This window comes from Jatropha curcas, chromosome 9, assembly GCF_041381405.1.
Source record: "Jatropha curcas cultivar XTBG-Jc1 chromosome 9, XTBG_Jcur_1.0, whole genome shotgun sequence".
Taxonomy (NCBI): Eukaryota; Viridiplantae; Streptophyta; class Magnoliopsida; order Malpighiales; family Euphorbiaceae; genus Jatropha; species Jatropha curcas.
This window is the reverse complement of record NC_143159.1, coordinates 5,471,670-5,498,793: the sequence shown is the minus strand read 5'-3', so window position 1 is coordinate 5,498,793 and position 27,124 is coordinate 5,471,670. Positions and strand designations below refer to the sequence as shown.

Below are 27,124 nucleotides of genomic sequence, written 5' to 3'. Positions count from 1 at the left end.
GAATCATGTTGTTTATGGTTCGTATTTATCGTTCGGCCTTTCCATTTTGTGAAGAAGTGTGGGGACATAAAAAACGAACAACATGCCATTTTTATGACAAAATAGCTTGAAGGACTAATTATGAAATTCCTTGCCATTATCACATTGAAAACATTTAATGTTTCTCTCAAACTGTGTTTTGACGAGAGCACTACAGGAAAGGAAAATGTTATACGCCTGTGACTTTTTGCCAAGTGGAAAGGTTCATAAAAAATTAGTGCAATCATCCAAGAACAAAGCATAATATTTATGTCCAGCCGAACTCAAAACAGGAGAGGTCCATAAATCACTATGTATTATATTAAATGGCATTAGAGTGCAAGAAGAAGAAGCAGAAAAAGGCAGCTTAACATGTTTCCCAAAAACACAGGAATTACAAACTGAAGAACAAGAAGAAAGTTTACGATCAATAAACTTGTTTTTGCTAAGAGAATTTAAAATAGATGTTCCTGGGTGTCCCAATCTATGATGCCATAAAGCAGAAGATAAAGCAGCAAAAGGAGATAGAGAATGAACTGGAGAACTTGATATAGGATAAAGGTCCCCAATGCTATTACACCTCATTAGTGGCATCCCCGTCCATAACTCCTTCACAGAAAACCCAAAAGGATCAAACTCAACAGAAACTCTATTATCAATAGCAAAACGACGCACTGAAATCAAGTTTTTAATGAGTTCGGGTGCATGGAGAACATTGGTTAAATGTAATGGTGGGTGTGGTGGGGTGAGAGATATGTGTCCCTAACCACGAATTGGAATTTCCTGTCCATTGCCAATAATTATATTATTATTATTGCTCACATTAAAATAAGACGAGAGAGTACTTGGAGATGATGTCATATGCGAAGTGGCTCTTGTGTCCATGTACCAAGTCTTTTGAGGAGGATTAAGAGACATGGTTTGCATTGCAGCATCAATATCAGTAGGTTCATAGCTAGAAGGAGACGCTTGTGCAGCATCTGCTTGTTATGGACGAGATCCTAGAATTCTGGACTATCGTGCAGGTGGACGTGTCCAAAGAGTTGTTGGATATGGACATAGTGGTGCAGTCCAAGCTTGCTGAACCTATGAGTGCCATAGTGGATAGGCAGACCACAAATAAAATGGTGGTTGCTGCTGCCAAAAATGCTATTGCCCCCCTATTGATGTCCATTACTATTGTTATTGCCACCACAATCTCTACAACGACCGCCATTGCCTTTTCCTTTATTATTGTTTCAAGGCTGACCTCGTATCTGTCCGTTATGGCTATGGTTGTACTGATTACTTGAGCCACGATTTGAGCCACGACTGGAGACAGAATTGTCATCCGAACTACCAGTAGTAAGAAGAGTAGTTCCAGCAGCGTTAGAGGCTGTGGCTGTTTGCTTAGCTTTGCGGGTTTCCTCAAGGATAAGCCTTAAACGTGCCTCATAAAATGCAAGCAATGGATCACTCTGTTGAATGAAAGTAGCGACACCATCGTAATTCTCATTCAATCCCGCAATTAATTGGAGAACTAACCTTTGATTTGAGACTAGTGCACCAACATTTGAAAGTTGATCAGCAAGCATCTTAAGTTCCTGATAATAAGCAGAAATGTTTGAAAAATCATCAAGATGAACATGAGTGAATTGATTTTCCAGATAAACAGCATGAGAATTTTTGTTATCTCGAAAAATATTTTTCAAACGTTCCCATGCTTTGTGTGCAGTTTTATTCGACTCTAGGATGGTGCTAAGAAGATCATTAGAAATCGTGCCATAAATCCATTGAAGAAGTATGGCGTCTAATCGTGACCATAACTCAGGATCGACTTCAGCTGCTTGTTCTTTGCCTTTTTCAGACGGCTTTGGTGGAATGAGATAGTCAATCGCCTTATATGCACGACAATGGATTTTAAAAAGTTCAGCCCATGAGGAATACTGTCCTTTTTCCATCTCAAGAGTAATGGGCATGAAATTTTTGACATTGATAACAGCAAGGGCTGGGTGAAAATCAGTTTTGCCGGCCATCTAGGAGAAAAGAAGAGAAGAGAAGAGAAGAGAAGGAAGAGAAATAGGATTGGAAAAAAAAAAAAGGCTCTGATACCACGAAGGAAATCATCCGTGTTATTTTAAATAACTTGTATTCCTTATATACTAATATGTAACCCTATAATCTCGGTAACTAACTATAGCTATACAATTGAACTATTTAAAATAATAAGATAAACATCAATCTATTTACATACTTTCACTGTCACGAGTTCATATACTATTAGCAAATTGTCTCGAGTCATGCTGCTTTTGTTTCAAATTTAATATTTATTTGACTTTGCGATGAAAATTAGAAAAATTCTTTTTAGTTAATTTATTGATTTTGCTCAAAATTTATTTTAATAGAAAAGTGCCATAAAATTCAACGAGTCTTTTTAAATGGTACTTATTTTTCTCGAATGTACATTATATGTTATTTATACTTGTTGATTTTTAAACGTTGCATTATATATATAATAAAAATATATGAAGTTTTGTATTACTAAAATAGTAAAAAAAAAGTTACAAAATAAAAAAAATGAAATTAAGTAATTAAATAATTTGTCAAGAAAATAACATATTTCTAATAAAATATTATTATAATTTGACAATTAAATTTCTATGAAAATAAAATTATTTACCAATCAATTTAAATTCTCTTAAAACAATATAATATATATATATATATATATATATATATATATATATATATATATATAAAATAAAAATATATGAAGTTTTGTATTACTAAAATAGTAAAAAAAAAGTTACAAAATAAAAAAAATGAAATTAAGTAATTAAATAATTTGTCAAGAAAATAACATATTTCTAATAAAATATTATTATAATTTGACAATTAAATTTCTATGAAAATAAAATTATTTACCAATCAATTTAAATTCTCTTAAAACAATATATAATATAATTTCTCATTTTATCTAATATAATTTAGTTTAAATATAAAATTAATATAATCAAAATTAAATTACTTTTATTATTTCAATCAATAAAAATTAAAATCAAGATATTATATTATTACCAAATACATTTTATATAGTATATAATATTTTTTTTATCCAACGAAATTTATATTTAAAGAAAATTAATACCACCAATCAAAATTAAATCATCTTTATTTTTCAACCTAACAAATTAAAATTTTTAATAATATTTTTATCAATCTATAAATTTAGTAGGAGTATTTCTAATAATCTCAATGTTCCTCCACTAATTTTTATTTTCATATATAGATAGATTATAGATTATTAAAAAATAAAATCTTTAATTTGTCGACATTCAGTTATCAGTTTATAGAAAAATATACTACCTCCGTCCCAAAAATATTCAGTTATCGGTTATCACATTCTATTTTCATACAGATTAAGAAATATAGTTAAAAGACAATTTTATTTATATAATTTTCATATTATGTTCATTTTAAATAATACATAAGTATTGAAATAATAATTAAAAATTAATGAGGGTTATTAAAACTAAAGTAATTTAATAAAGATATAATAAACAATTTAAGAATTAATTATAATGTAAAAAAAAAAGTGAATTATATTTTATAACAAATAAAAAAAGAAAGATGGACGACGGGAAGGTACTATTTTCAAAATTTTAAAACAAAAACTTATGAAAATTAAATAATTATTGGTTTTCAAGAGGGTAGCATGGTAAACTCAGTTTTAAAGTGGCATTTTGGTAAATGCAAAATACACCGACCTGCTAAGCAAGTCAATGCTGGGAAAAACCGTCACCTGGCAGTGGCACAAGCGCACATGGTAGGCATAGAAGAGCTCAAAGTTGCAGAGAGAGAGAGAGAGGGCGGTACGAGATTCAAATTCATTTTAGACAGTTGGAGGAGAGAGAAAGTCCCATTGCTTGTATAAATATTCATTTCCATCTCATTTCTTTGCTTTTAAAATAAAACATAACAAGAGAAGTAGAGAAGTAGCTACTACTCCTCTCTCAAAAGCAACCCAAACAACAGAAGCTTCCAGATCAGAACTCAATCACACAGTCCAAGCAAAGGATATACTTGTAATTTCTTGCAGATCCGTCCATTCATCTTCTCTCTGTTTTCACAGACAGAGAGGAAAAAGCATTGCAGAAGCTAACTCACTCACTGTGCTTTTTATGACACTTGTAGGGGAGGAGAGGAGGAGAAGAAGAAGGCAATACACCTTTTTTTCTCTCTGCTCTTTGTAACTTTATTTATATATATCTATAGTTATTTTCCAAATCAAAGTGCATTTCCTTCCCTTGCTTGCTAAAATTAGGAAGGTTGATTAAAGAAAATAATGGAGAGGAGCACTCCGGTTAGGAAACCACACACTTCTACTGCAGATCTGCTCACGTGGTCGGAGATTCCGCCGCCTGATTCCCCCGCCGTTGGCTCGGCTCCTCGCTCCGCCGCTCGCTCTCACCAGGTAACTTCATTCTGATTTTTTTTTTTTAAATAAATTCTCAGACAATTAGTAGCTGATGTGAGTGGTAATTTTTTAGCCGTCTGATGGGATCAGTAAGGTAGTATTTGGAGGTCAAGTTACGGATGAGGAGTCCGAGAGCTTAAACAAAAGGTAAGATCTGCATCTGCTTCTGTGTTTTTTCTTTTTTCTTTTTGTGTTTTATTTTGGTGGTAATAAATGCAGAGACAAACTGACATGTTAACTGAATTTGTTTTCTTGTGGCCGTTTTTTTCCATCTTATTTTTTGTCTGTAGCTTTTCTTCACGCTTTTCACTACTTGTTTGTGCTCCTTATTCTCTGTCCCTCGTTTGTTACAGCTTCAGATATTTTCGGCTTATTTACTTACATGTGACTTGAAATCAAAATCGCTCTCTGTGCATACATTTTGGAATTAATTTCTAACTTCATATTCCCCTCTTTCTAGTTTGATCTCCTTGTACACGCAAATAGATCCCAATATTTAATTTGTAGATTTGGGCAAATATTAATCCCTCTTCCTCTCAATTATTCACTTTCAGTGTTTGGATCTTATCTTGGTTGTTACACATTTGGTCTCCAGCATTTTCTGTGAATATTTATATATGGATATCTTAGACAAGGTTTTGGTATCTATGCCTGCAGTCATATCCTAAACAATTTGATCTTTGGCTATTTCAAGTAGTAATATTCATTTATCAGGATAGTAAAATTAGAACAGTAGCAGTATGCTATTATAGTTCATGTCATCATTTTGCACTAAGCGGCTTTACTGTAGAAAAATTTTGGTTTCCTTATGTAATAGCAATTTCAGCTGTCAAATAAAGTACAAATTCTCATTTTATCCTATGTTTTGACGTTTATATTACTTGTGCCTATTCTAATTAAGTACAAGTAAATGGTTTCTTTGAACCGTATATGTGAATATGATCTGTTAGTTGTTTAAACTGTGTAAAGAGTTTGTCATGGTTTATAACCCTAGAATTGTAGGTTTTCTATCTACCATCCATGCCTGCAGTGCAGGATTGAATTCTGGTTTTTGTTTTCATTTTCAATTTTATCTTTTGGAAACAACAAGATATCAAACTTCATTGTCTTCCTCCTTTTCACCCCCTATTATCTCCATCTCCCTAAAGAGTACGCCCAACAGGTTGGAGCCAGTTGATTTAGTTGCAGTGCCAAAATGCTTCTTTTATGTACTAATACTTCCAAAGATTGAAAAAAAGGTGATAACTAAGTTGTTGAAATAGGTTGATGTGAGTGTTATTGTATTTACATACATTAGTTAAACTGTCTCACTTTGCTGCATCTTGTTGAAAATCAAGGTTTTGAGGTCGTGTTTCTTAAGTGTAAGGCTTCTGAATATGTCACCTTTGCTATTTTCAGGAAACCTTGTTCAGGGTATAAAATGAAGGAGATGACTGGTAGTGGCATTTTTGGAGCCAATGGAGAAGACGATACATCTGAATCTGGCACTGCTAATTCCACACCTAATAGCAAAACAGGACTACGCATGTACCAGGTAACTGTTTACATTGTTTCAGAATTAAATTGATTGCTGCAAGCCAAATAAATGAAATTTGGCGTGATGAATTACTGAGTATAAAATAGCTGATTTGTCTGTACTTTTGTGGTCGGAATTTGTCAGCAAACGCTTTCTGGGATCAGTCATATTTCCTTCGGAGAAGAAGAGAGTCTTTCACCCAAAAAACCTGCTACTTTGCCTGAGGTAGCAAAGCAAAGAGAACTGAGTGGTACCTTGGAAAATGATGCAGAGGCCAAGTTGCAGAAGCAGGTTTCTGATGCCAAGTGCAAGGAGCTCAGTGGACATGACATCTTTGCGCCCCCTCCAGAAATTTTACCACGGCCAACAACTGTGCGTGCTTTGGCATTGAAAGAAAGCATTGAATTGGGAGAACCTACCCCACGCAATGTACGCACATCTGTCAAAGTTTCTAACGTGAGTTTTTGTGGATGTATAAACAAATTGTTTTGCTGCTCTTCCACCCTCCCGAAAATAAAGCTGTGCTTTAGACTACAGTCTTTCACTTACACTGGTTGGGAGTGGTTGCAGTTTTTTCATTTTCCTAAGCAAAAGATTATCTGCTGATTGGTACTTCTTGAGTTACACATGCTTTCTGGTTCTGAATGGTTCACATTGTGATCCTAAAGGTTCAAGTAGTGGATAAGATGATGCTACAAATGAAAATGGACTTTGTTTTCGCAAGAACGTGGTAGTTAGCAGTAAGAAAGAACAATACTACAATGCATAATATGGATAGCTAGTCAATAAGAAAATCCTATAAACGGATGCACATTGTTTTCTTTGGTGAAACATCCATTAATCAGAAAAATGTGTTATGCTGGGATATTGTTTGGAGCACTAATTGCACTACTCATTACTGGTGAAAGCTCATAATTTTCTTCATTGTAAGATAGCTTTATATGTGTACACACGTATTAATATGCTGCTGTCTATTGTTCTGTTTTTTCTCTCTTCCTATGAATTCAATGGTCTAATTGGTTTTATAATTTTCTTAAACTTGATAGCCTGCTGGAGGTCAGATGTCTAGTGAGGAAGCTTCGGTCAAGACAGCAAAGAAAATTTATAACCAAAAGTTCAATGAGCTTTCAGGGAATGACATATTCAAGGGAGATGTCCCTCCCTCGTCCGCTGAGAAATCTCTAAGTGTGGCAAAATTGCGAGAGATGAGCGGCAATGACATATTTGCGGATGGGAAGGCAGAACATCGAGATTACCTAGGTGGTGTACGAAAACCCCCAGGTGGCGAGAGCAGCATTGCCTTGGTTTAACTTATTAGGTCTAACTCTGTTATCTCATCCCAGTGCCTGGTTTTGTTCTATTCTTAGTGGAGATGTGTTATATTATATTATTTGACCTTATTTTGTGGGTTTGGGAATTATGTTTAGGCCTTAACATGTCATTCAGTATTGTGAACTGTTCTAATTGGATCGTATGTCCATATTCTTGCGTTTCTTAGTGCTTGTTTAACAAAGTACATTGGGCATACGATAATATATTATTGTTCCAATCCATTTCTAGCCATTCTGCTTGCATAGTTTTACCTCAGTTGCTCTACTTGTGGTTATGACCAGCACTTGAATTACCAGTCTATTGGTATTTTATTATCCTAGTTTCAAGAGTCCTGAGCTTCTATTTTTGCTGTATGGTTTATTGTATTTTAGGATTTTGTGGAAATTCCTTTGCGGGCTTCCGATGGTTAGTGATAAGCTGTAATTTTGTGTTTTCGTTATTATTCTTAATCCAATGTTAATTACTTTTAATATTCGAGTCTATGTGCTTGCATATATTGGTGATTGAGATTTTGATTATTGCAGTAGAATTGTGTTTTTCTTTAGGTTTGATGCTGTGGTGAATTAGAGAGATCCTGTCTTTTGAGGGTGTATAAGAAGATAAAACGGCAGATTATTAGTTATAATTATTCATTAATGAGGCAAATTTGTAATTTTAAGTGCTAATGGCAGTTGGCGAGAATTTGTAACTACAAAGAATTTGATGTGGCAAGTGCGGCTTATAGCCGCTATCTTTCTACAATTTTCTTTTTTTTTTTTAACTTTAACTGCCCTACTGTTTGCCCCAATGTGCTGCTGAAATTTCTTCAATGCCACCTCTGATTCAGTTAATAAATTGCAGGATTCTCAATCCTCCAACCAGAAAGAAGAGAATTACAGAAGTAATAGGAATTGAGGAGGCATAAAAGTTGACAAATGAGCAATAAAAACTTAAAAAATTAATACAAAAAGGCCCAATTTTCACCCGACTCAGTTACAATGTGACAAAATAGAGAGCTAGTGGTGAGGTGGCACTTGGCTTGGGCCTTGTACAACAAGAAACATCGGTGTTGGTCAGTGTTAACAAATTTATTTTTTTTTCATAATTAATAAACGCTGGTGAATTATCGATTCTTTTATAAAATAAAAGATGCAATCTTATGAATAAAAAATTTTTATTAAAAAAATTTATTAAAATACTCAAAGAATATTTCATATTAAAAAAAAAAAATAAAGCTAATCAATTCTTTCTTTTTTTTTATTTTAATTTCAAAAAGAGAGAACTTCAGAAGGAAGGAGATTGTGAACTAAGTCAATATTGAGTGAGAAAATCTTGGTATTCTGTTTTAACTAAAGATTCTGATAACTAACAGATAAAAAAGGTTTACTTAAATATAATCAAATTTATATCTAATCCAATAAGATGCTTTTTTTTTCTAAAAGAAAAAGCTTTTAGTCATCTTTCTATTTCTATTTTGCCTTTTTGTTTTGGTTTTATTTTTTGTTTTGCAATTGTGTGTTGTGCAGTGCCGAATCAGCTTCATTGTAATGGCGTGAGCGTAAACGAGCGTGAACAGTCAGTAACAGACCGTACGGCGTCTCCACCGCCTCACTCCAAAATAAAACTGAAATAAAATTACGAACCCGACCTTACTTACCCACCTATACAAATTCCATTTTTGTTTCTGTTTTCCATTTACATTTTTATCTCACAAGACCCAAATCTCACAAAATGCTTTCTCAAATTCCTTTTGCCACCTCTAATGGCATCATCATGGAAAAGGGAAAAGTTTTATATCTTTTTTAGCTTCTACAATTCGATTTCTGACGTGGGTTTTTGGGTTTTTCGAAAAGGGTTTCGTTGTTTTCTTTAATATTTCTCTGTAACATATTATAACTTGTATTTCTGTATATATTCTAACGTTTCTTTTGATGATGGGGAAGCTGGGTGAGCGAGACAAGAGGATTGTAGAGGATATGGTGAGGGATGGAAACTTGTTTAATGACGTTTCTTATGTGCCATATTATAGTAGTCTTCTTCGTCAGCAGAGGAAGCCGCCTTTTCTGAGTAGCAGAGTCTCTCTACAATCACCAGAGCACTCTTCTGCTTCAAGTTCATTCTCAAATGGGTTTTGTTCACCTGAAGGTGACTCACCATATGCTGAAAGAGAAAATTCGATTATGGATAATAGAAAGAATGATGATGAGTCTTTTAATGATGCCTCAAATGTGTCATATTTAAGTCTTCTTCGTCAGCAAAAGCTTCTCTTGAGTAGTTCTCAAGCGAATAATGTATCTTTGCAATCGCCAGAGCGCTCTTCTTCTTCGTGTCTATTGTCAAACGGGTTTTGCTCAACCGACGATGGTTCACTGTATACAACTCCTTTACCGGAGGACGCTAAGTATCAAACACCTGGTTCTCAATACTGGAATGGACTTTGTTTGGATTCTAAATCACCTCATGATTCTTACAAGGTCAATGGAAGGTTGGAGGATGAAATGGGTTTATCTCAAATTCTGCGAGGAATGAGTGTTAGAGAGGACCAAAATGGTGGTGCTAAAATGAAGGGATTTGAGATGCACTCTGATGGACTTAATGGGATTGGATTGGATGAGGTCTGTTTGGGTGGAAATGTACAATATGATGCCAAAAAATATGGCCCTTTGTGGGGTTTCAACACTGGGGATTTTGATATTGAAGATTTTCAATCCTCTCCTTATACTGGAGTTCCTTTGAATACAAATGATGATATAAACCGTACATTCAACAGTTTGCATGGTGGATTTGGAAAGGACACTTATAATTCAGTGGGGGCTTCTCTTGCTCGTAATCGGTCCAATGATTTGTGTCCTGGCTCTGTTTGGACTAATAACCAAAGTGATTATTTAGTGGAGAGAAGAAAGGAACATAAAGAGCGAGAAACTTGGAATGATTGGGAGATTCAATCGCAACATTCATATGTTACTAGGCCTCACCTTGATGAGCCTTATGGTTTCTGTCAGCAATATAAAATGGATTATAATAGACGCAGGGATGTTATGGATTATGCATTGGGTGCTTCTCAGTCACTGAATCCCAAGTCAGATTTGAATGTTTATGATCCATTGTATAGAGGTTTGATGTTAAAAGAAAAGATCAGAGCACTAAAAAACAATGGGTTTGCTCACTCTCTTACGTCTATGAAAGGTGCAGGGGATATGGAAGCCTTTAACTGTGAGGGTAGTTTCATAATTCAAGGAAAAGGTTTGAATCGTGTAAGCAGCAAGGGAGACAAAAAGAATTCCTTTAGTGAGTTGTCTGTGCAAAACTTGCGTGGGAAAAATATTAATCTAGGCAGTTCTACTTTTCATGGAGGAAGTTGGGAACCTGATCAAAGGCTAGGTAGTTGTAGTCCATTGCCAATGATTCCGGGTATTGACTCCTTGAGTGAGTTACAGGGTAATGTATTATTACTGGCACAGGATCAGAATGGTTGCAGGTGGTTACAAAGAATTTTTGATGAGGGAGCTAGCCGAGATATTCAAATAATATTCAATGAAATTATTAATCATGTTGTTGAACTTATGTTGAAGCCTTTTGGCAATTATGTCATACAGAAGTTCTTGGATGTGTGCAGTGAAGAACAAAGATTGCAGATTGTTTACATGGTGACTCAAAAACCAGGACAGCTTGTTGGGATTTGCTTAAACACATATGGGTATGTCCTTTCTTCTTGATGCTTACTCTTCAATTTTTATAGTTTTGGCACTGAATTACATATCTTTGAACACCTTTTTTGGTATTTTGATACCAGCACTCGGGCGGCACAGAAGTTGATTGAGACTCTAAAAACCAGGCAGCAGATTTCATTAGTGATATCAGGCCTGAAACCTGGTTTTCTTGCTCTTGTCAAGGATCAAAATGGAAATCATGTGATACAGCGTTGCTTGCAATGCCTTAGCAATGAAGACAACAAGGTCCAACTTTCCTCCTCTTTTTATTACCTTGATGTCTTTTAAACTAAGTTATTACATGCTGAATTTATATTTTTATGAAGGTTTTAATTCATGTTGTATCGTTGAGTTAAGTTTAGATGCAACTGGGAACTTGAGAATAGTGATATTTTTAAGGTTCAAAGCTTGTCGTAGATTAACTGTCTAGCAACCAAAATCCTGCTTGACAAGCTAGGCCTTTGTTTTTGTACTTGAAATAAACATCTTCCCTCTAAATAGCAATTTTACTTTCAAGTCAATCGTACTCATTTTCTATCACTGTTTGTAAATTTAAACTATATACAGAGAATGCAATTTATTTTGTGATCTTCATGATGGTGCTTTATATAATTCTACTATAGTAACCTTGGTAGCTAGCAAACCTGACATTGGAAGATAAAATCTACCATACGGATATACATAAGTACTAAGCAAGATGAATTTTAAGGTTTAGTTTGGAGTGTTGTTATAATCACAAGTATAATGATCCAGATGTAAGTAGCCTTTGCATCACAACAAACAGGCATAATATGGTTTTCAATAGTAATATAAATTTTTCTGGATTAGGCCATGAGATAGAACTGCACTTGTGTGTCTAATAATTACCTAAGATTAGTCTATTAGATCATCAAGGAAGAGAAGGTGCATAGAATGCTTGCTGCAATCAGAAAGGTAATTTCATAACATTAACTTTAGATTTGGCAGGTTGGAAATTTTGCAGTATTCAAACTTAGGATCAGGTGTTTCCCACTAGAAGCAATCTGAAGTCATCATGTTTATTACAACTTCAGATCAATAACGGCAGGATGAAATGCATATTTAATCTGACGGGTCAAGTTGTTGATAAATTACTTGCAAAATAATGCATTGCATCTAATGCAGGATGAAATAGCATGTATGAGATGTTTAATAGTGGGCAAAACTTTATAGAGATATGCCCTTTTGAATTGCCTTTCTACAATCTTTGAACTCTTAAAGACCAAACCTTATTTGTTGTTTAGTTGTATGATTTACATAGGTCTCTGGATACATTTGTCTTGAAAGATTCTAAGTTTATGTTTCTGTTATTCATGTTTTGCAGTTCATTTTTGATGCAGCTGCCAAGTTTTGTGTTGAGATTGCAACTCATCAACATGGATGCTGTGTTATGCAGCGATGCATTACACATTCCTCTGGGAAACATCGAGACAAATTAATAAATGAAATTTCAAAAAACTCACTTCTCCTTGCTCAAGATCCTTTTGGGTATAGCATTAAAAGTGCTTTAATCATACGAAGTTTTTTGATTTACTTTTACCTGCACCTCCAATACAATATGGTTGGTGGTTCCAGATAGTTTTCAGATGCCTTTTTCCGTTTTTAGATGTTCTGGTTGCTTCAATCATAATATGTTCATTAACCCAACTCTGTGGAAGTGTTTTATTTGCAAAATAAAATTTTACTTTTGCTACCAGATCATTGCCATATAGGGGAAGTCTAATTCTACATAGATTCAATGATTGAATATAATTTGAACTTTTGCTCTGCTTATACTACTTTTTTCATTTGTTGTTTATGTGAAGATTGACAATGAGCAGTCTTGGTACTGGGGATTGGTGCTTCAATTGTTTTCTTAGACATATATCACTAGTCTTTTTTGCTGTCCTTAAGATCTTTAGATTCACTTTGCTGTTGTGAAAGAATTAGTCAGTTTGCTGTTTGCTACCATGCTCACTAATTGTTCTGAACATTTATGGATACATGATATTGGAATGAGATTAATTTGTTAAGTTGTCAAGTTTCTCAAGCTTTTAGATATTTTTGTTTGGTTCTACAAATAATTTAATGTCAGAATAGGGTCAACTTTTGCAGATTTGAACCAATTTTGATGATTGAACTGATCATTGTTTACTGGAATTTTTCTGTTTTACAACTCTTCTCTTGCTCTTCTGTTTTCCCCACCTGTATGTTCTGTGTTTAACTAAACGTCCCTTCTCATGATAAGGGTCGTGTCTCATATTGGCTGAGGTTTTATTCATCCACTTATCTGTTTACATCACTACATTATTATTTAAGTTCTCTATATGAACAACAATTTGGCACCGTAAATGCTTTCATTTTGTCCTTATACAGGACATGGATTTGTTAAGCTAATCTTGTTTGCTTTGTATATGTGGCAGAAATTATGTTGTTCAATATATCATAGAGCTTAAGAGGCCATCTTCAGTTGTCAATTTGCTTTCTCAGTTCAAGAAGAACTATGTACACCTCTCCATGCAGAAATTTAGCAGTCATGTGGTTGAGAAGTGCCTTAAGCATTTGGAAGAAAGCCGTGAACAAATTATTCATGAATTGACCTCAGTGTCACGCTTTGATCATCTATTGCAAGATCCATTTGCCAACTATGTCATTCAATCTGCTCTGGCAGTTACTAAGGTTTGGAAATTGAAACTGCTTGGTTCATGATGATATTATTACTGCATACAAAATAACCTCCTGATTTTCTTCCAGGGTCCTCTTCGTTCCTTGCTGGTTGAAACAATCCGACCCCTTGTGTATTTACGTACTAACCCATACAGTAAGAGGATTTTCTCGAGGAATGTCCTGAAGAAATGATGTAATACTGGTTTCTGCTAAGAAGTGTTGTTGTGCTGTCAGAGTTACAACCTTGTTCACTACTCTAATAAATAGTCTATCCAGGGTGAGGCACTAGATGTAGAAATGTTATCAGAATTCGCTGCTGGTTGGATGGGAGGAAATGGAAGTCGAAGTTTTCTTCCAATTGTTTATGATGCAGATACAAACTTTGTATTATTCTGTTGTTTTGTTTATCTAAACTTGAGGTGTAATATATTTTTGCACTGTTACAGAACCTTGTTTGAAAGTTTTTTAGTTTTCTTGTAATGTTTTTTATGCCAAGATGTTTTGTGTAATAATATCTCTGTCTGAACATTTAGCATACACAAACTGGTAGCTTTTGGATTGGATAACAGGCTGTTAAATTTGATGGTTTTCTCAACAAAAAAAAGGCTGGTAATATTTGGAAGATTAAACGCAAAGTAGTTAAGAGAGATAAATATTGAAATCAGTGAACTTCAAATTTTAATCAAAAACCTAAGAACAGCCTAAAATATGTGCACCATCATTAATATCTTCAAATTTGATGATAACTGAATGATTTTTTTTTTTTTTTGAGCATATTTTGGGTATTGTCCTTATAACATTGCCTGTTCTTTAATCTTTGATAATAGATAACAATAGCAGAATTATTGTTTCCAGTAATCAACAGTTGTGATGAATCTGATAATTTAAGTTCAGGTGCCAAGTAACTAATATTCAGGCAATTTTTTCTTAAACAGTCAAGCAAAAGTGCATCACAAAATCCTTTGAACAGGGAAAACATAGTCATATATTTTATTAAGCGAATGAAAGGTAGGTCAAGTTTTCTTAGACAAAACCATACAACTGAAAATAAAACACATCAAACGACATGTGCCAAGGTGAAACCATAGCCATCATTATTTTGAAACGGACTCACAGCTCAATCCTCCTTATATCCGACAAGTGCCAGCAGCATTTTTTCATAGTCCCCATGGGTATCCTTGATAATGGCCCGATCAAGAGGAACACTGTTCCTTTGCTGGTACTCATCTTTTATAACCTTCAAATCTACCTCTGCTCTTGTAGAAACAACTCTTGTCAGAGCTCCTTCATCTGTTCCTGTTCTGTTGATAGCCAGACGAAGAACCTTCTCAAAATACTTCTCTGGGCGTGTCAAGCACTTCACTGTCGCCCTTACAAGTTGGAGGAATTCGTCCTTGGGGTCGGCTTTCAAGTCCTTCATTCACCATTGCCATTCAAGTATCTCACTTAAATAATTAACACAAATACCAAACTAAAAATATTGGTTCTACCATACCTTGTTGATATCCTTGCCAAAGTCATTTTTGTAGTGATTAAGAGTAGCATTAATCTGTGCTTTGCTCCTTGTAGCCAAAATCCTTATGAAATCATCATCACTGTAAGCCTTCTTTGATATCTTCTCATGGATTAGCTTAGCCTCTGTTTTTGCAAGGCTCATGTCTACATCATCCCCCTCATATCGGTATGAGCACACGAGAGGAAACAATAGCTGGCCAACACAAAAATTATGTGAAAATCCATATATGAATTTACCAAAAACACAGACAAAAAGGATGAAATTGACAAAGGCAAAGAAGGAAAAGTCTAGGATTGCATATTTGGAACTCCCAATTAGTGTTACCGGTCAGGAAGTTATACCTTGCGGAAATCTCCAGTTGTGTGATATGCAACATCCTCTTCAAGAGACTTCTTGTAACGAGCATGATAAGCCTGCCTTGCATGAAACAGGTCATTTGCAGACCTTGTACAGGCAATTTCCATGAGAATCTGATTGCTTGAAGTCCATTTCTTTATTGCCTCATTTGCTAAAACTGCATCACGTTCAGCAGGACCAAGTATCCAAAGCAGCACCAGCCTCTGATCATATAAAAATTTAGAAAAGCATATGAAATCATCAGCCTGATTGTATTTTCATCGATTAAAGCAAATATGTAAGACATTCAAAATCTGACCTCAAAGTCACTCGTGAGTTCCTTCTCCAATGTCTTCAGGAGATCGTCTCCATACATCTCATAATACGTCTCCCGTATTTGCTTGCGTTGAGCAGCATTCCTGTGACCCAATATGGATATGATCAAATCCTCATTTGTCCCCCAACCTGCAATGATATTACTCAAAATTAAACCAAAAATATCGAAGCATCCGAGCCTAGAAGCAATAAGATGCGCAAATACCCATATATGTATTATCCACAGTGTTATGGTCTGATTAGCATATGACATTGATTATTTTTTTTCTAACCATCTTTAGAATGAAATATCTTTCAAACTCTGACACAAAGTGGTTTTTTTGTGAGCCCCAAAAGTTCAATATGCTAATTCATAACGAATGGTCCAAATCAAGCATTTCGTATTCCCGTTCTTTATATTTTATAATCAACGGATTCCTAAAGTAAAAGAAGCTAACTTTTCTATTCCATTTAAAATGACGAGATACTAATACAGACTAAAAATTATTTCCCTCTTAATTAGCTATTTTTTTTAAACAATTAAACATAAGATATGGAACCTCTGTTTAGTTCCGATCATCAGTGTTTTACTTGAATCCAAGCACTCAAATTCCACAATAAATCACAATTCAACACTGATATCAATCACACATAGCAAAAGCCTAAATTTATAAAAGAACTACGGATCAAATGTTCTTAAAAACATTACAGATCGACTATCATTCCAATTTTCAATGACCGATCATCACCAGACCTGATAGAATAATAATATACTTAAAAAAAAAAAGATCCGATCATCAAAAGAAAGAATTAAACCATAAAAACAAGGACGATCAAAACAAGATGAGAACAGTAACGTAAGGATCATAGAAGGAAAACAAAAAATGAAAAATGAAAACCTTCAAAGGCCTTCTTAAGCTGTTCACAGTCATCGGAAACTGGCGGAACTGGTAGAGGAACGTTAAGTGTGGACATTGTTGAGTTGTTATGGATCTCTTTTCTCTCTGCTAACTATCTATGTGTAATGTGCAAACTCGAAAACGAGAATGGGAAGCGGCAGATTATATGGCGTGATATAAATAATTTAATAATACGGGATACGATGGTCCTTTACGTATTTGGCCATATAGTATTCTACTTACGTTACACACGGAGGGTTTTCCATTTATGGCATGGATGCTGCGACTACTTACTGGAGACACGTGGCAGATTAGTAGTAACTGAAAGCTTAATAATACAACGAGTGATCACTTTAGCCTTTCAACGAGTATATGGGAAGCAGAAGTAACAACTTTAATAATTAAAGCACAAAATTATGGGATTGGATTGTAGCTTTTGCGATTGAACATTGAACAGCTAATGATGTTTCCTAAATTTCGTTTCCAGCTATTGGGTTTGCTTTGAAACAATCATCAAATCAAATTTAAAGTCACAGTTTGAAAAAATTGAAATCAAATTATTAAAAAATATAAATTAAATTAGCTAGGATCCTCATGTATTCATGACTAAAAGGTCATTGTTCAATTCCTTCTGGATATTCCTTAACTTGTAATTCCAACTGTAATTTATGCTCATAATTAGGCCATCCATCATGAGTTTTCATGTAATTTATCAATAAAATTATAATTGTACAAGTATGCTTCATTTACAGATTTTAATATATTCTTTATATATAATATCTAATGAAAAAAATATATATACAGTATAGTGAACAAAAATGAAACAAATAATAGGAATAAAAAAAGGCAGTGATCAGACATTTCTTATTGCTATGGATTGGATTGTGACATTTCTTACATACATCTAGAGGCTAATCATTGTGCAGATTAACTTGCTAATCTGGCAAAACATTATCCATTCAAATTGTATGTTCTTCATCATCAGCCAGCCCTTGCTTGGGGTTGCATATCCCAAGGACTGTATTTAGTTTCTCTTTCAACTTTTATTCTCCTTCTTTGCCAAAAAAAAAAAAAAAAAAAAAAAAGAAAATTAAAAATATATATGTATGAATTTTTTATATATTGCAACATTTAATTCTGTGACACGTTTGAGTACCGGTTCTTATTTACCCAAACACACGCACAAAGAAGAAAAAGAAGAAATCCTATATGTAGAAGTCTTTATTACACACTTTTTTACACGTTCAGGTCCATAGTTGTAGTCCTGTAGCCAAAATGTGAGTATGGATTTTTTATTTATTTAATCTATAGATTACAGGATGGGGGGAGGAGAAGAGGAAAGGAGAGGAGTGGGAGTGGTTGGAACCCAATTCAACCATATAAGTGCATAGAAATATATTGTCAGGCTAAAGTTTGATTTCCGTGAATATGAATCTAGAGAAGTGGGATTTGAGCATCTAATATTTCAGAAATCATATGCATTGTAGGCCGAGATTGTGGATTCGTGCACAAGCATGCACTTGCAATTTTAGCGATTTTCATCAGTTCTTCCTCAATTTCAGGTGAAGGAGTTGGAAGTCGTTTGTCTATAACATCTTCTAGTTGTATATTGGCTGCTGAAGGAGACGATACAGAGAAGATGATTTCACCTGGGTGCTTTCCTTTCACCACTTCTAAGGCTAAAACTCCAAAACTATATACATCACATTTCTCTGTCACCTTCATTGTGTATGCAAGCTCTGCCACATAAATTCAATAAAAATAAGATTTAGGTTCTTTGTTCCATGTCTGAAAAATATTTTTTAATGTTCGAGAAGCCTAGAGAAATCAATGGACCGAAAATATTTTTTTCATTCAGGAAAAATGATTTGGATGATAATTTTATCAAATTTGCTGGGGGAATCGATCGGATTTTACAAATTTGAATAGTCAATAAATAAATTTGGGATAGATTCAGGTAGTGATTTTAGTATTTAAATTGAGCTTGGATTCAAGGACTTGAATATTGGCTATCTCTTACCCATTTAATTAATATTTTTAGAATATTAAAAATAATTATTTTTTAAAAAAATTTTTATTTTCATTGGTTTGTTCTATGGGTGGGCCATGAACTTGGTCTAGGCACCTCTCTAATTATGATTAGTATTATAATTATACTTATTAACGATATTATATTTTTTTTGTCAAGTCGAAATAGAATTTTATGATTTATATTTTTTTATCAAGTCAAAACAGAACTTTTTGATTTTTATTTTTTTGTTTTCAAAAATAAAAAATAAAATAATTTTTTTAGTGTTAAATGAATGTTTAAATGAAAAAATAAATATATGGAATTAATTGAGCAAATGACTTTTCTTTTTATGAATTTATATGTCAAGCAAAACATGCCAAGGTTTAGCATCTTGTTCCTAATAGTAATACAAAAGGTCAGACTATTACCTGGTGCAATATATCCATATGTGCCAGCCATTGCAGTCCAATGCGATGAATCAAGATAGAGAAGCTTGGCAGTGCCAAAATCAGATACATGAGCCTCATAATCAGAATCAAGCAAAATATTTTTGCTTTTTACGTCTCTGTGAACAATTGGAGGTGAGCAATTGTGATGCATATAAGACAATGCATTAGCAACTCCTTTAACAATATTCACCCTCTTGCCCCAATCCAATTCTTTAGCTTCTTTATCATTGTCCAACACTGTCGCCAAGCTACCACCTTCAAGATACTCGTAAACCAGAAAAGAGTGCCTTGAATAGGAGCAAAAACCGTAAAGCTTTATAATGTTTCTATGCCTTATTTCAGTTAATGCCCTTATCTCGTTCAACAACTCTTTTTGGTATTTCCTTTCGCCATCACCAACTGGGTTTAGCCTCTTTACCGCTACTGTGCTTCCTGATGGCAAATTTGCTTTGTACACAGTTCCAAATCCTCCTTTACCAATAGAATATACAGAATCAAAACTATTAGTACTTTTTATTATCTCATCGTGCAGAATTCTTCCATCAGAACTGGAAATGAAAAATGGTTCATCTTCTTGTTCATCGCCTTCTTCTGCTTCTGGATCTGGTTTTCTTTTTCTTAAAAAGAAATAAACTCCTAAGAAAGAAAGGAGAGAAAGAACTCCAAAAACAGGAAAGAAAATTATCAGAAACAACTTTCTCCTGTGCTTTTTTGAGGTGTGATTATGTGTAGAAGGTGAATTGCAGGGAGGCAATCCTTTGACATTTCCACACAATCCTTTATTTCCTTGAAAGGCATCAATTGAAGCATTTTGAAATGCTTTGTTGTTTGGAATGGGACCTTCTAATTCATTGTATGATATGTTAACGGTCACCAAACCAAGCATGTTATCAAGACCATCTGGTATAAAACCAGAAATATTATTGTAAGAGATGTTCAAAGTCTCTAAGCTCTGCATACCACTTAATTGCGATGGAATCTCTCCCTTGAAAAAATTACGGCTTAAATCCAACACTGATAACTGAAATAACTTTCCTAACCCAATTGGAATTTCTTGGCTAAATTCATTGATGCTCAAATTCAAGTAAATAATTTTAGCCAATTTTCCAATGTTTTCAGGAATTGCACTCAACCTGTTTGATGAAAGGTCTAGGAACTGGAGATCGGTCAACCATGCCAGTTCTGAAGGAATAGCGGCAGAGAACCGATTGTTTGCTAGATTTAGCTTCACTAAAGAAGTCAATCTCACCAAATCCTTAGGAATTGTTCCGGATAATTGATTTGAAGAAAGATCAAGTGCTTGTAGCCGATTTGCATTTCCAAGCTCTGCTGGTACGGAACCAGTAATATTGTTATCTGCGATCAGTAAAGTGGCCAGTTGCGGACATTTTGCCCAGTTGGGTGATATTTCTCCTTGGAGTTTGTTTTGGCTTAGATCTAGGAACTGAAGCTGAGGATAGACACCAAAATCTTCAGATATATTTCCAGTGAATTGATTTCCCTCCAAACGAACTCTCATGAAGCTCACACAATCTCTAAAGCTTTTGGGGATTGGGCCTTGAAGAAAATTATTATTGACGGTGAAGTTTGCAAGCACTTTAGTTTGGCAAATGGTTTGGGGCAAAGAACCAGTGAACTGGTTGTGGTCTAGTTGAAGTACAGATAGTTTTGGTAGACTTGCTATCTCTTCAGGTATTGATCCAGAAAGGTTATTATCGCGGAGATACAAAGATTCGACCTCGCTTAAATTGCCAAAGGAAAGAGGAATTGGACCAGTAAGTCTATTCTCACTCAACTCTAGATCAATAATAGACTTTAAGTTGCCCAATTCTTCTGGAATGGAGCCGGAGAGCTGGTTTCCATAGAGATGAAGAGTGGTAAGACTAGTCAGACCACCTAATGATGCTGGAATTTGGCCAGAAAGATTGTTTGCATAAAGACTAAGCTTCTGGAGAGATTTCAAATTTCCGATTTCTTGAGGAATTGTACCGGAGAGTTTATTCTTGAACATAAGCAATACAGTTAGGTTTTTCAAGTTCCCAAAAGTGGAAGGAATTGGACCTGATAGACTATTTGTATCCATAAAAATTTCTCGCAAATTGGTGAGATTTCCCATTTCGGGAGGAATTGAACCGGAAAGTTGATTTTCATAGAGATATAAACTAACCATCTTGGTTAAATTACCCAAAGAAGCAGGAATAGGACCTTCTAGATTATTGGTATACAAGGCAAGCTCAGTAAGGGAACTCAAGTTCCCTATTTCTCGAGGAATCGAGCCATTAAAGTGATTAGCAGCAAGATGCAGGGTATCAAGATTTGTTAACAAGCCAATTTCAGGAGGAATATTTCCGTACAAGAAGTTATATGACAAATCAAGATAAATGAGTTTTGAAAGCTGAGTCAGGCCAAGCGGAATTGTACCAGAGAGTTCATTGATACTAAGATCAATATATGAAAGATCAGGAAAAGAAGAGAAAGAAAGATCATTCAGTGCACCATTTAGACCTGCATTCGTCAGATTCAACCTAACTACTCTGCCTCCATTGTTGCAAGAAATTCCAAGCCAATTGCAAGGTGTCGTTCTTGAATTTGAATTGGAGGTATTTTGAGAAAGAAGAGGCCATGAAGAAATATTTGACTGTTTCAGGTTATTGAGACTGGCTGCCCATTTGAGAAGAGCATTTGCTTCTTCAACAGAGTCTGAAGCAACAAAAAGTGAAGAAGGTAACAGAAAAAGTAAAAGAATGGAAATAAGAGAGGGAAAACTGTACAAGGTGAAAGTTGCCATGGATGTTTTCGCCTTGTTGTTTCCAGACTTTGGAATTTTGCTCTTAATGTATACGTAGCTAGTTTGAGCCCTGTAGTTAGTCCGTAGACCAAGACTTAGTTAGTCCTCCACTGTAACAGGTGGGCCTATTCTCCATTTTCATTGAGTTGATCTATCATGGAAGACTTTGAATTCCATTGAGTTGTTTAGTTTACTTTTGGCGAATTATTTTTGGATTGTGGAAAAATGCAGGATAGGTTTTTTTTGGACCGGAGATAAAATAGACAGCGACATTGTTGTTAGCTGAAATGGACTAATTATGTTTTATTAATATTGACTAATGCAATAAATTCAAAGTCGTCGCCTGAAGCATGCAACAACTGAGCTCAGAAAGTGGTGCATTATTTTTTCTTTGGTCGTGTTTTTGACTTTTCTGCCATTGCCGTAAGGTAGGGTTGGAGCTAATAACTATCGAGTCCCAAAAACCAAGTAAACACCTCTTTTAGTAATAATAGCTTTTTCCTTTTGGAAAAAAATATCCAAAGACCAGAAGTTCGGCCTCGTATTTCAACCATTTTAATGACTTCTACACCTTTGTTTGGGAACAAAAACATATTTTGAAAAAATAACTATTTTTTCTTCTTTGTGTGTGGATGTGGGGCTTAAATATTTTAAACTTAGGTAGAAAATTTTGGATGGAAATCTTTTGAAAAAATAATTATTTTTTCTTCTACACCTTTCTTATTTTTCCTCCTTTTCTCAAGTAAGGAAATAACATTTTGTTATTGTTTATTTTAGTTATTTTATTTCTTTCCAAACTTTACCTCTATTCAAACAGAGCCTTAGAATTTGACAACCTTTACTTATTACCAAGCTTCACACAAGAATGAAGCTGCAAAGGACATTAGACGTTTTGATAATGCCCAAAACTCTGCCATTTACAACAATTCAGTTATTTCTGTTTTAACCGATTTTCCTTCATAGATAACCGAACTAAAACCGATAAACCAACTCAAAATATAATTAAAATTGAATTACTTTACCAACAAAAATTGAAAGTTTAATGATCATATGCATAATAAGTTCAACGACTTTATATGAGTGAGGTTACATTGGAAGCAGAGTATTCAATGCTTTCTAATGAAATTAAGCTTCTTTTCTAGGATGAAAATGACAAAAAATGATTGAAAACACTCTCCATGTCCGGTCTAGACTGTGGATTAACATTTAAGCATGAAACTGCAAGACTGATGATGAATGCCAATTTCTCTTCTTCTTCAGGTGAGGGAGCTGACAATCTCTGATCCATCACATCCTGTAATTCTATCTCTATATTATTATTACCAGAATCTGCTGATAATAATGTAGAGATTATATCGCCGGGATGCTTTCCTTTGATGACTTCTATTGCTAAAACTCCAAAACTATACACATCACATTTTTCGGTCACTTTCATTGTGTAAGCAAGCTCTGCAAGAACACAGAAAGACAAATGAATGAAATTTTTAACAGCAGCAATATCAAAGTATACAATTATCTTTACCTGGTGCTACATATCCATATGTTCCTGCAAGCATTGTCCGATTAGACGAGTCTAGCTTGAGAAGCTTAGCCGTGCCAAAATCAGAAACATGAGCTTCATATTCTGAATCCAACAAGACATTCTTGCTTGATATGTCTCGATGAATAATTGGTGGAGAACAGTCATGGTGTATATAGGAGAGGGCGCGAGCCACGCCTGAAATAACTTTCAACCTTTTATCCCAGTCCAATTCTCTTGCAGCTTCAGGATTGTTCAGGATTGAGGCAAGGCTACCCCTCTGTAAGTACTCATAGACTAAGAATGTATGTCGAGAATGTGAACAAAAACCATAGAGTTTGACAATATTTCGATGCCTTATCTCTGTTAATACACTAATCTCGTTCAGAAATTCTTTCTGATTAGCCATCTCATCCTGATGAAAGGAATGGAATTTCTTTACAGCTACAGTATTTCCTGATGCCAAGTCTGCTTTGTAGACACGTCCAAATCCACCCTCTCCAATGCAGTGCATTTCATCGAAAATGTTAGTTGCTTGTAGAATATCTTCAAACATTATTTTTCCATCAAAAATTGATATGAAATGCAACTCTTCATTATTCATACTGCTTCGAGTGTCAGAGCTTCTCTGCTTCCTAGTTCGAAAACTTAAGATCAGGATGATTAAAGCACATAAGAGAAAAATAGCACCAAAAATAGGAAATACAACCGTTAGAAAAAATTTCATGACCCTAGCGGTTGTGCATGGTTTAAGACTGCTATTTTTCCCGCAGAGTTGTTTGTTTCCTTCCAATGCAGCTTCTTGAAATGCTTTGCAGTCAGGGATTGGACCCCGTAGATCATTTTCTGATAGATCAACTGATTTCAAATACGGTAGCTCGGCAAAAGTTGCTGGAATGACACCAGTGAGTTTATTATGAGAGAGATTCAATATTTCCAAGCTTCTTAGACTTGAAAATTGTTCTGGTATTTCTCCATGGAGCATGTTATGGCTAAGATCAAGCTGGGAAAGGCCTTTCAAATTCTCGAAAGATGCTGGAATTATACCAGTGAGGTAATTGCCTGAGAGATTCATTTTCTCCAATGTCTCAAACCTGCTAAACTCTAACGGTATTTCTCCAGAGAGAAAATTATTACTTAGATCAAACTTAGACAGGTGAACTAAGTTGCTCATCTGAACCGGAATCTTTCCACTGAACCTGTTCTTGCTCAAGTTCAAGTCAATCAAACTCAACAAGTCCCCTAAATTACTTGTAATTGCTCTGCTCAATCTGTTTGCGGACAAGTCAAGATACTGAAGTCGGGAGAGTGATGAGAGTTCAATAGGAATATTACCAAACAGTTGGTTATCATTCAATTCTAACACTCCTAAAGAAACCAGTTTTCCAATTTCCTTTGGAATTTCTCCAGCTAAATTATTTGCAGACAGATCAAGCTCTTCCAGTGTTGTCAAATTTCCAAGTTCTGGTGGTATTTTACCAGAAATATTGTTCCCTGCAATATATAGGGCGGTTAATTGAGAACATTTCCCCCAAGTAGACGACATTTCTCCATAGAAATTATTTTGGCTCAGATTTATAAATAGCAGGTTTGGATAGACACCAAAATCTTCAAATACATTACCAAAAAACTGGTTGCCGTCAAATCTGGCTCTAATTAATGTTGAGCAATTTCTCAAACTTTTGGGTATTGGACCTGTGAGTTGATTGTCATTTACAATCAATCTAAGAAGAAATCCGCCAGCGCAAATATTCTGGGGCAAGGATCCTGTAAACTGGTTCGAGTCTAGATGCAGTTGGGATAGTTTGGTGAGATGTCCAATTTCTTGAGGAATTGAACCGGAAAGTTGATTGTCTCTAAGGTATAGCCGGTCTAAGTTGCTTAAATTACCAAATGAAGCAGGAATTGAACCATTCAGTTGATTTTCACTCAACTCTAGATCAACAAGGTACTTTAAGTTCCCTAGCTCAGCAGGAATTGGACCAGAAAGTTGATTTTGGAAGAGCTGAAGAATTTTAATATTGCTTGGATTGCCCAATGATGCTGGAATGGGACCAGAAAGTTTATTTCTTTTAAGGCTCAGTTTCTCCAGAGATTTCAAATTTCCAATTTCTTCAGGGATGTAACCTGTTAAGCTGTTGGTATCAAGGAAAAGTGCAACCAAATTGGAGAGATTTCCAATTTCTTGAGGAATAGAACCAGAAAGTGAATTGTTGTAAAGATACAAGTAACGCAGGTTGGATAAATTTCCAAAACAAGAAGGAATTGAATCAACTAGATGGTTGTTGTACAATGCAAGCTCTTTAAGCAAACTGAGATGACACATCTGTTGTGGAATTGAACCATTTAATTGAGTTTCGACAAGGTGCAGCGTCTTAAGGTTAGTTAAAAGGCCAATTTCAGGTGGGATTTTACCAGATAATAGGTTAATGGATAAATCTAGATAGACGAGTTTCGATAATTGTCCTATTTGAGACGGGATGTTGCCATAGAATTGATTTACACTGAGATCAATGTATGCAAGTTTAGGAAGAGATGAAAATGGAAAATTTTGAAGTGTACCTTCTACACCCGAATTGGTTAGGTTTAAACGGTGGACTCTACCAGCACGGTTACAAATAATACCGAACCAATCACAAGGACTAAAAATATTGGTGCCGTTTGCAGGATAAAGAGACCATTTAGGCAGGAATGGATTGGTCTGGTTAAGGCTAGCTTTCCATTTGACAAGGGAAAGAGCTTCATCTATAGAACCAGAAGAAACTTTAAGTGAAGAATGTGAAATAATAAGCAGGATAAAGGGAAGAACAAGTGAGAGACCCATAGTTTATGAGCAAGGCAAGTAAAGATCTGGGTGCCTCTTCTTGTGAAAGTGCAATATATTTACCCATGGAGGTCACCATCTTCGTTCCCTCGTTAATCAGTAACGTAAATTACTTATTGTGGATGTCACTGTTTAAGTGATGAAAAATATTTGTCCATATTTTAATACTTGGAATGTTTTCATTTTGGAAGACTTTGCAGAATCAATATACCTTTCTGTTAGTGTTATAAGCGTTAGAAATAAATTGATTTTTCCAGGATCTAAAATTCAAGCCATGTGCTTCCATAATTGAAGACTCGGTAAAACTTCTAGTTATATCATTTTCAACTGAAGAGTTGCCCCTAAAATCTTCCTAAGACAAGTCTTGCACTTGTCTCCACAAGCTAGAAAAAATCATTTCAATACACGCCGTAACCGGCGGTGACAGTTAAATGGAACATGTCATCCACCAGTATTAGTACCCTGATCTGCAAGACTGCAACTTCCAAGTTTTCTCTGTTTTATCACTTGTAAATGCAATAGAAAATTAATTGCAGAGAGAGAGAGAGAGGGGTGTATTCTTCTTGAAAAATCGTTAGTGCTTAGTAATAGACAGCAACAACTTATGCTGCACTTTCTTGCAATTAAAACTATTCAAGGCCAACATAGATGAACAATAAGAAAATCAATTCACCATATATAAATCCACAACAAAATATCTCACTCACTAATTTTTTTTTTTTTAAAAAAAGAGCTAATAAATCCAATCCAAGTAAAAGAAGATATGTCACTCCTTAATTTTTTTAATTTCAA

General features: G+C 34.9%; 5 protein-coding genes across 8 annotated transcripts; 2 read left to right on the top strand and 3 right to left on the bottom strand.

The window, feature by feature from the left end:
• The first annotated feature begins 3,954 nt into the window (after positions 1-3,954).
• On the top strand, positions 3,955-7,553 carry LOC105630599 (N-lysine methyltransferase). 4 transcript variants are annotated; one of them, XM_012212465.4, is made up of 7 exons: positions 3,955-4,082; positions 4,192-4,216; positions 4,322-4,471; positions 4,548-4,621; positions 5,873-6,008; positions 6,135-6,446; positions 7,037-7,553. In XM_012212465.4, exons 3-7 carry the CDS (start codon positions 4,343-4,345, stop codon positions 7,298-7,300), a joined length of 915 nt encoding a protein of 304 aa, XP_012067855.1. In that variant the 5' UTR covers positions 3,955-4,082; positions 4,192-4,216; positions 4,322-4,342; the 3' UTR covers positions 7,301-7,553. The 4 variants fall into 4 exon arrangements, with proteins under 4 accessions (XP_012067855.1, XP_012067853.1, XP_012067856.1 ...); XM_012212463.4 differs by having other exon boundaries at positions 3,957-4,216; XM_012212466.4 differs by having other exon boundaries at positions 3,986-4,471; positions 6,135-6,419.
• A 1,172-nt stretch (positions 7,554-8,725) lies between these two features.
• On the top strand, positions 8,726-14,218 carry PUM7 (pumilio 7). The gene is made up of 5 exons (XM_012212467.4): positions 8,726-10,998; positions 11,095-11,257; positions 12,354-12,517; positions 13,432-13,687; positions 13,763-14,218. Exons 1-5 carry the CDS (start codon positions 9,233-9,235, stop codon positions 13,865-13,867), a joined length of 2,454 nt encoding a protein of 817 aa, XP_012067857.1. The 5' UTR covers positions 8,726-9,232; the 3' UTR covers positions 13,868-14,218.
• A 418-nt stretch (positions 14,219-14,636) lies between these two features.
• Positions 14,637-16,899, bottom strand: LOC105630602 (annexin Gh1). The gene is made up of 5 exons (XM_012212468.4): positions 16,742-16,899; positions 15,847-15,992; positions 15,533-15,751; positions 15,171-15,383; positions 14,637-15,089 (listed from the first exon to the last, which is right to left on the bottom strand). The coding sequence occupies exons 1-5, from the start codon at positions 16,815-16,817 to the stop codon at positions 14,793-14,795; spliced, it is 951 nt and encodes a 316-aa protein (XP_012067858.1). The 5' UTR covers positions 16,818-16,899; the 3' UTR covers positions 14,637-14,792.
• A 1,027-nt stretch (positions 16,900-17,926) lies between these two features.
• LOC149493513 (uncharacterized) lies at positions 17,927-22,173 on the bottom strand. Its single transcript, XM_089726191.1, has 2 exons — positions 19,181-22,173; positions 17,927-18,480 (listed from the first exon to the last, which is right to left on the bottom strand). Exons 1-2 carry the CDS (start codon positions 21,987-21,989, stop codon positions 18,176-18,178), a joined length of 3,114 nt encoding a protein of 1,037 aa, XP_089582317.1. The 5' UTR covers positions 21,990-22,173; the 3' UTR covers positions 17,927-18,175.
• An 854-nt stretch (positions 22,174-23,027) lies between these two features.
• On the bottom strand, positions 23,028-26,340 carry LOC105630977 (uncharacterized). The gene is made up of 2 exons (XM_012212974.4): positions 23,512-26,340; positions 23,028-23,438 (listed from the first exon to the last, which is right to left on the bottom strand). The coding sequence occupies exons 1-2, from the start codon at positions 26,330-26,332 to the stop codon at positions 23,128-23,130; spliced, it is 3,132 nt and encodes a 1,043-aa protein (XP_012068364.1). The 5' UTR covers positions 26,333-26,340; the 3' UTR covers positions 23,028-23,127.
• Positions 26,341-27,124: the final 784 nt, after the last annotated feature.

Bases quoted from the DNA above. Each gene is read 5' to 3' on its own strand.
- LOC105630599 (XM_012212465.4), top strand. From the start codon at position 4,343: ATGGAGAGGAGCACTCCGGTTAGGAAACCACACACTTCTACTGCAGAT. The intron at 4,472-4,547 runs GTAACTTCATTC...GTAATTTTTTAG, and splicing joins CCGCCGCTCGCTCTCACCAG to CCGTCTGATGGGATCAGTAA. The intron at 6,447-7,036 runs GTGAGTTTTTGT...TAAACTTGATAG, and splicing joins CATCTGTCAAAGTTTCTAAC to CCTGCTGGAGGTCAGATGTC.
- PUM7 (XM_012212467.4), top strand. From the start codon at position 9,233: ATGATGGGGAAGCTGGGTGAGCGAGACAAGAGGATTGTAGAGGATATG. The intron at 10,999-11,094 runs GTATGTCCTTTC...TTTTGATACCAG, and splicing joins ATTTGCTTAAACACATATGG to CACTCGGGCGGCACAGAAGT. The intron at 11,258-12,353 runs GTCCAACTTTCC...CATGTTTTGCAG, and splicing joins TTAGCAATGAAGACAACAAG to TTCATTTTTGATGCAGCTGC.
- LOC105630602 (XM_012212468.4), bottom strand. From the start codon at position 16,817: ATGTCCACACTTAACGTTCCTCTACCAGTTCCGCCAGTTTCCGATGAC. The intron at 15,752-15,846 runs GTCAGATTTTGA...TTATATGATCAG, and splicing joins AACTCACGAGTGACTTTGAG to AGGCTGGTGCTGCTTTGGAT. The intron at 15,090-15,170 runs GTATGGTAGAAC...TGGTGAATGAAG, and splicing joins TTGGCAAGGATATCAACAAG to GACTTGAAAGCCGACCCCAA.
- LOC149493513 (XM_089726191.1), bottom strand. From the start codon at position 21,989: ATGGCAACTTTCACCTTGTACAGTTTTCCCTCTCTTATTTCCATTCTT. The intron at 18,481-19,180 runs GTAATAGTCTGA...TTTATGTGGCAG, and splicing joins ATATGGATATATTGCACCAG to AGCTTGCATACACAATGAAG.
- LOC105630977 (XM_012212974.4), bottom strand. From the start codon at position 26,332: ATGGGTCTCTCACTTGTTCTTCCCTTTATCCTGCTTATTATTTCACAT. The intron at 23,439-23,511 runs GTAAAGATAATT...GTGTTCTTGCAG, and splicing joins ATATGGATATGTAGCACCAG to AGCTTGCTTACACAATGAAA.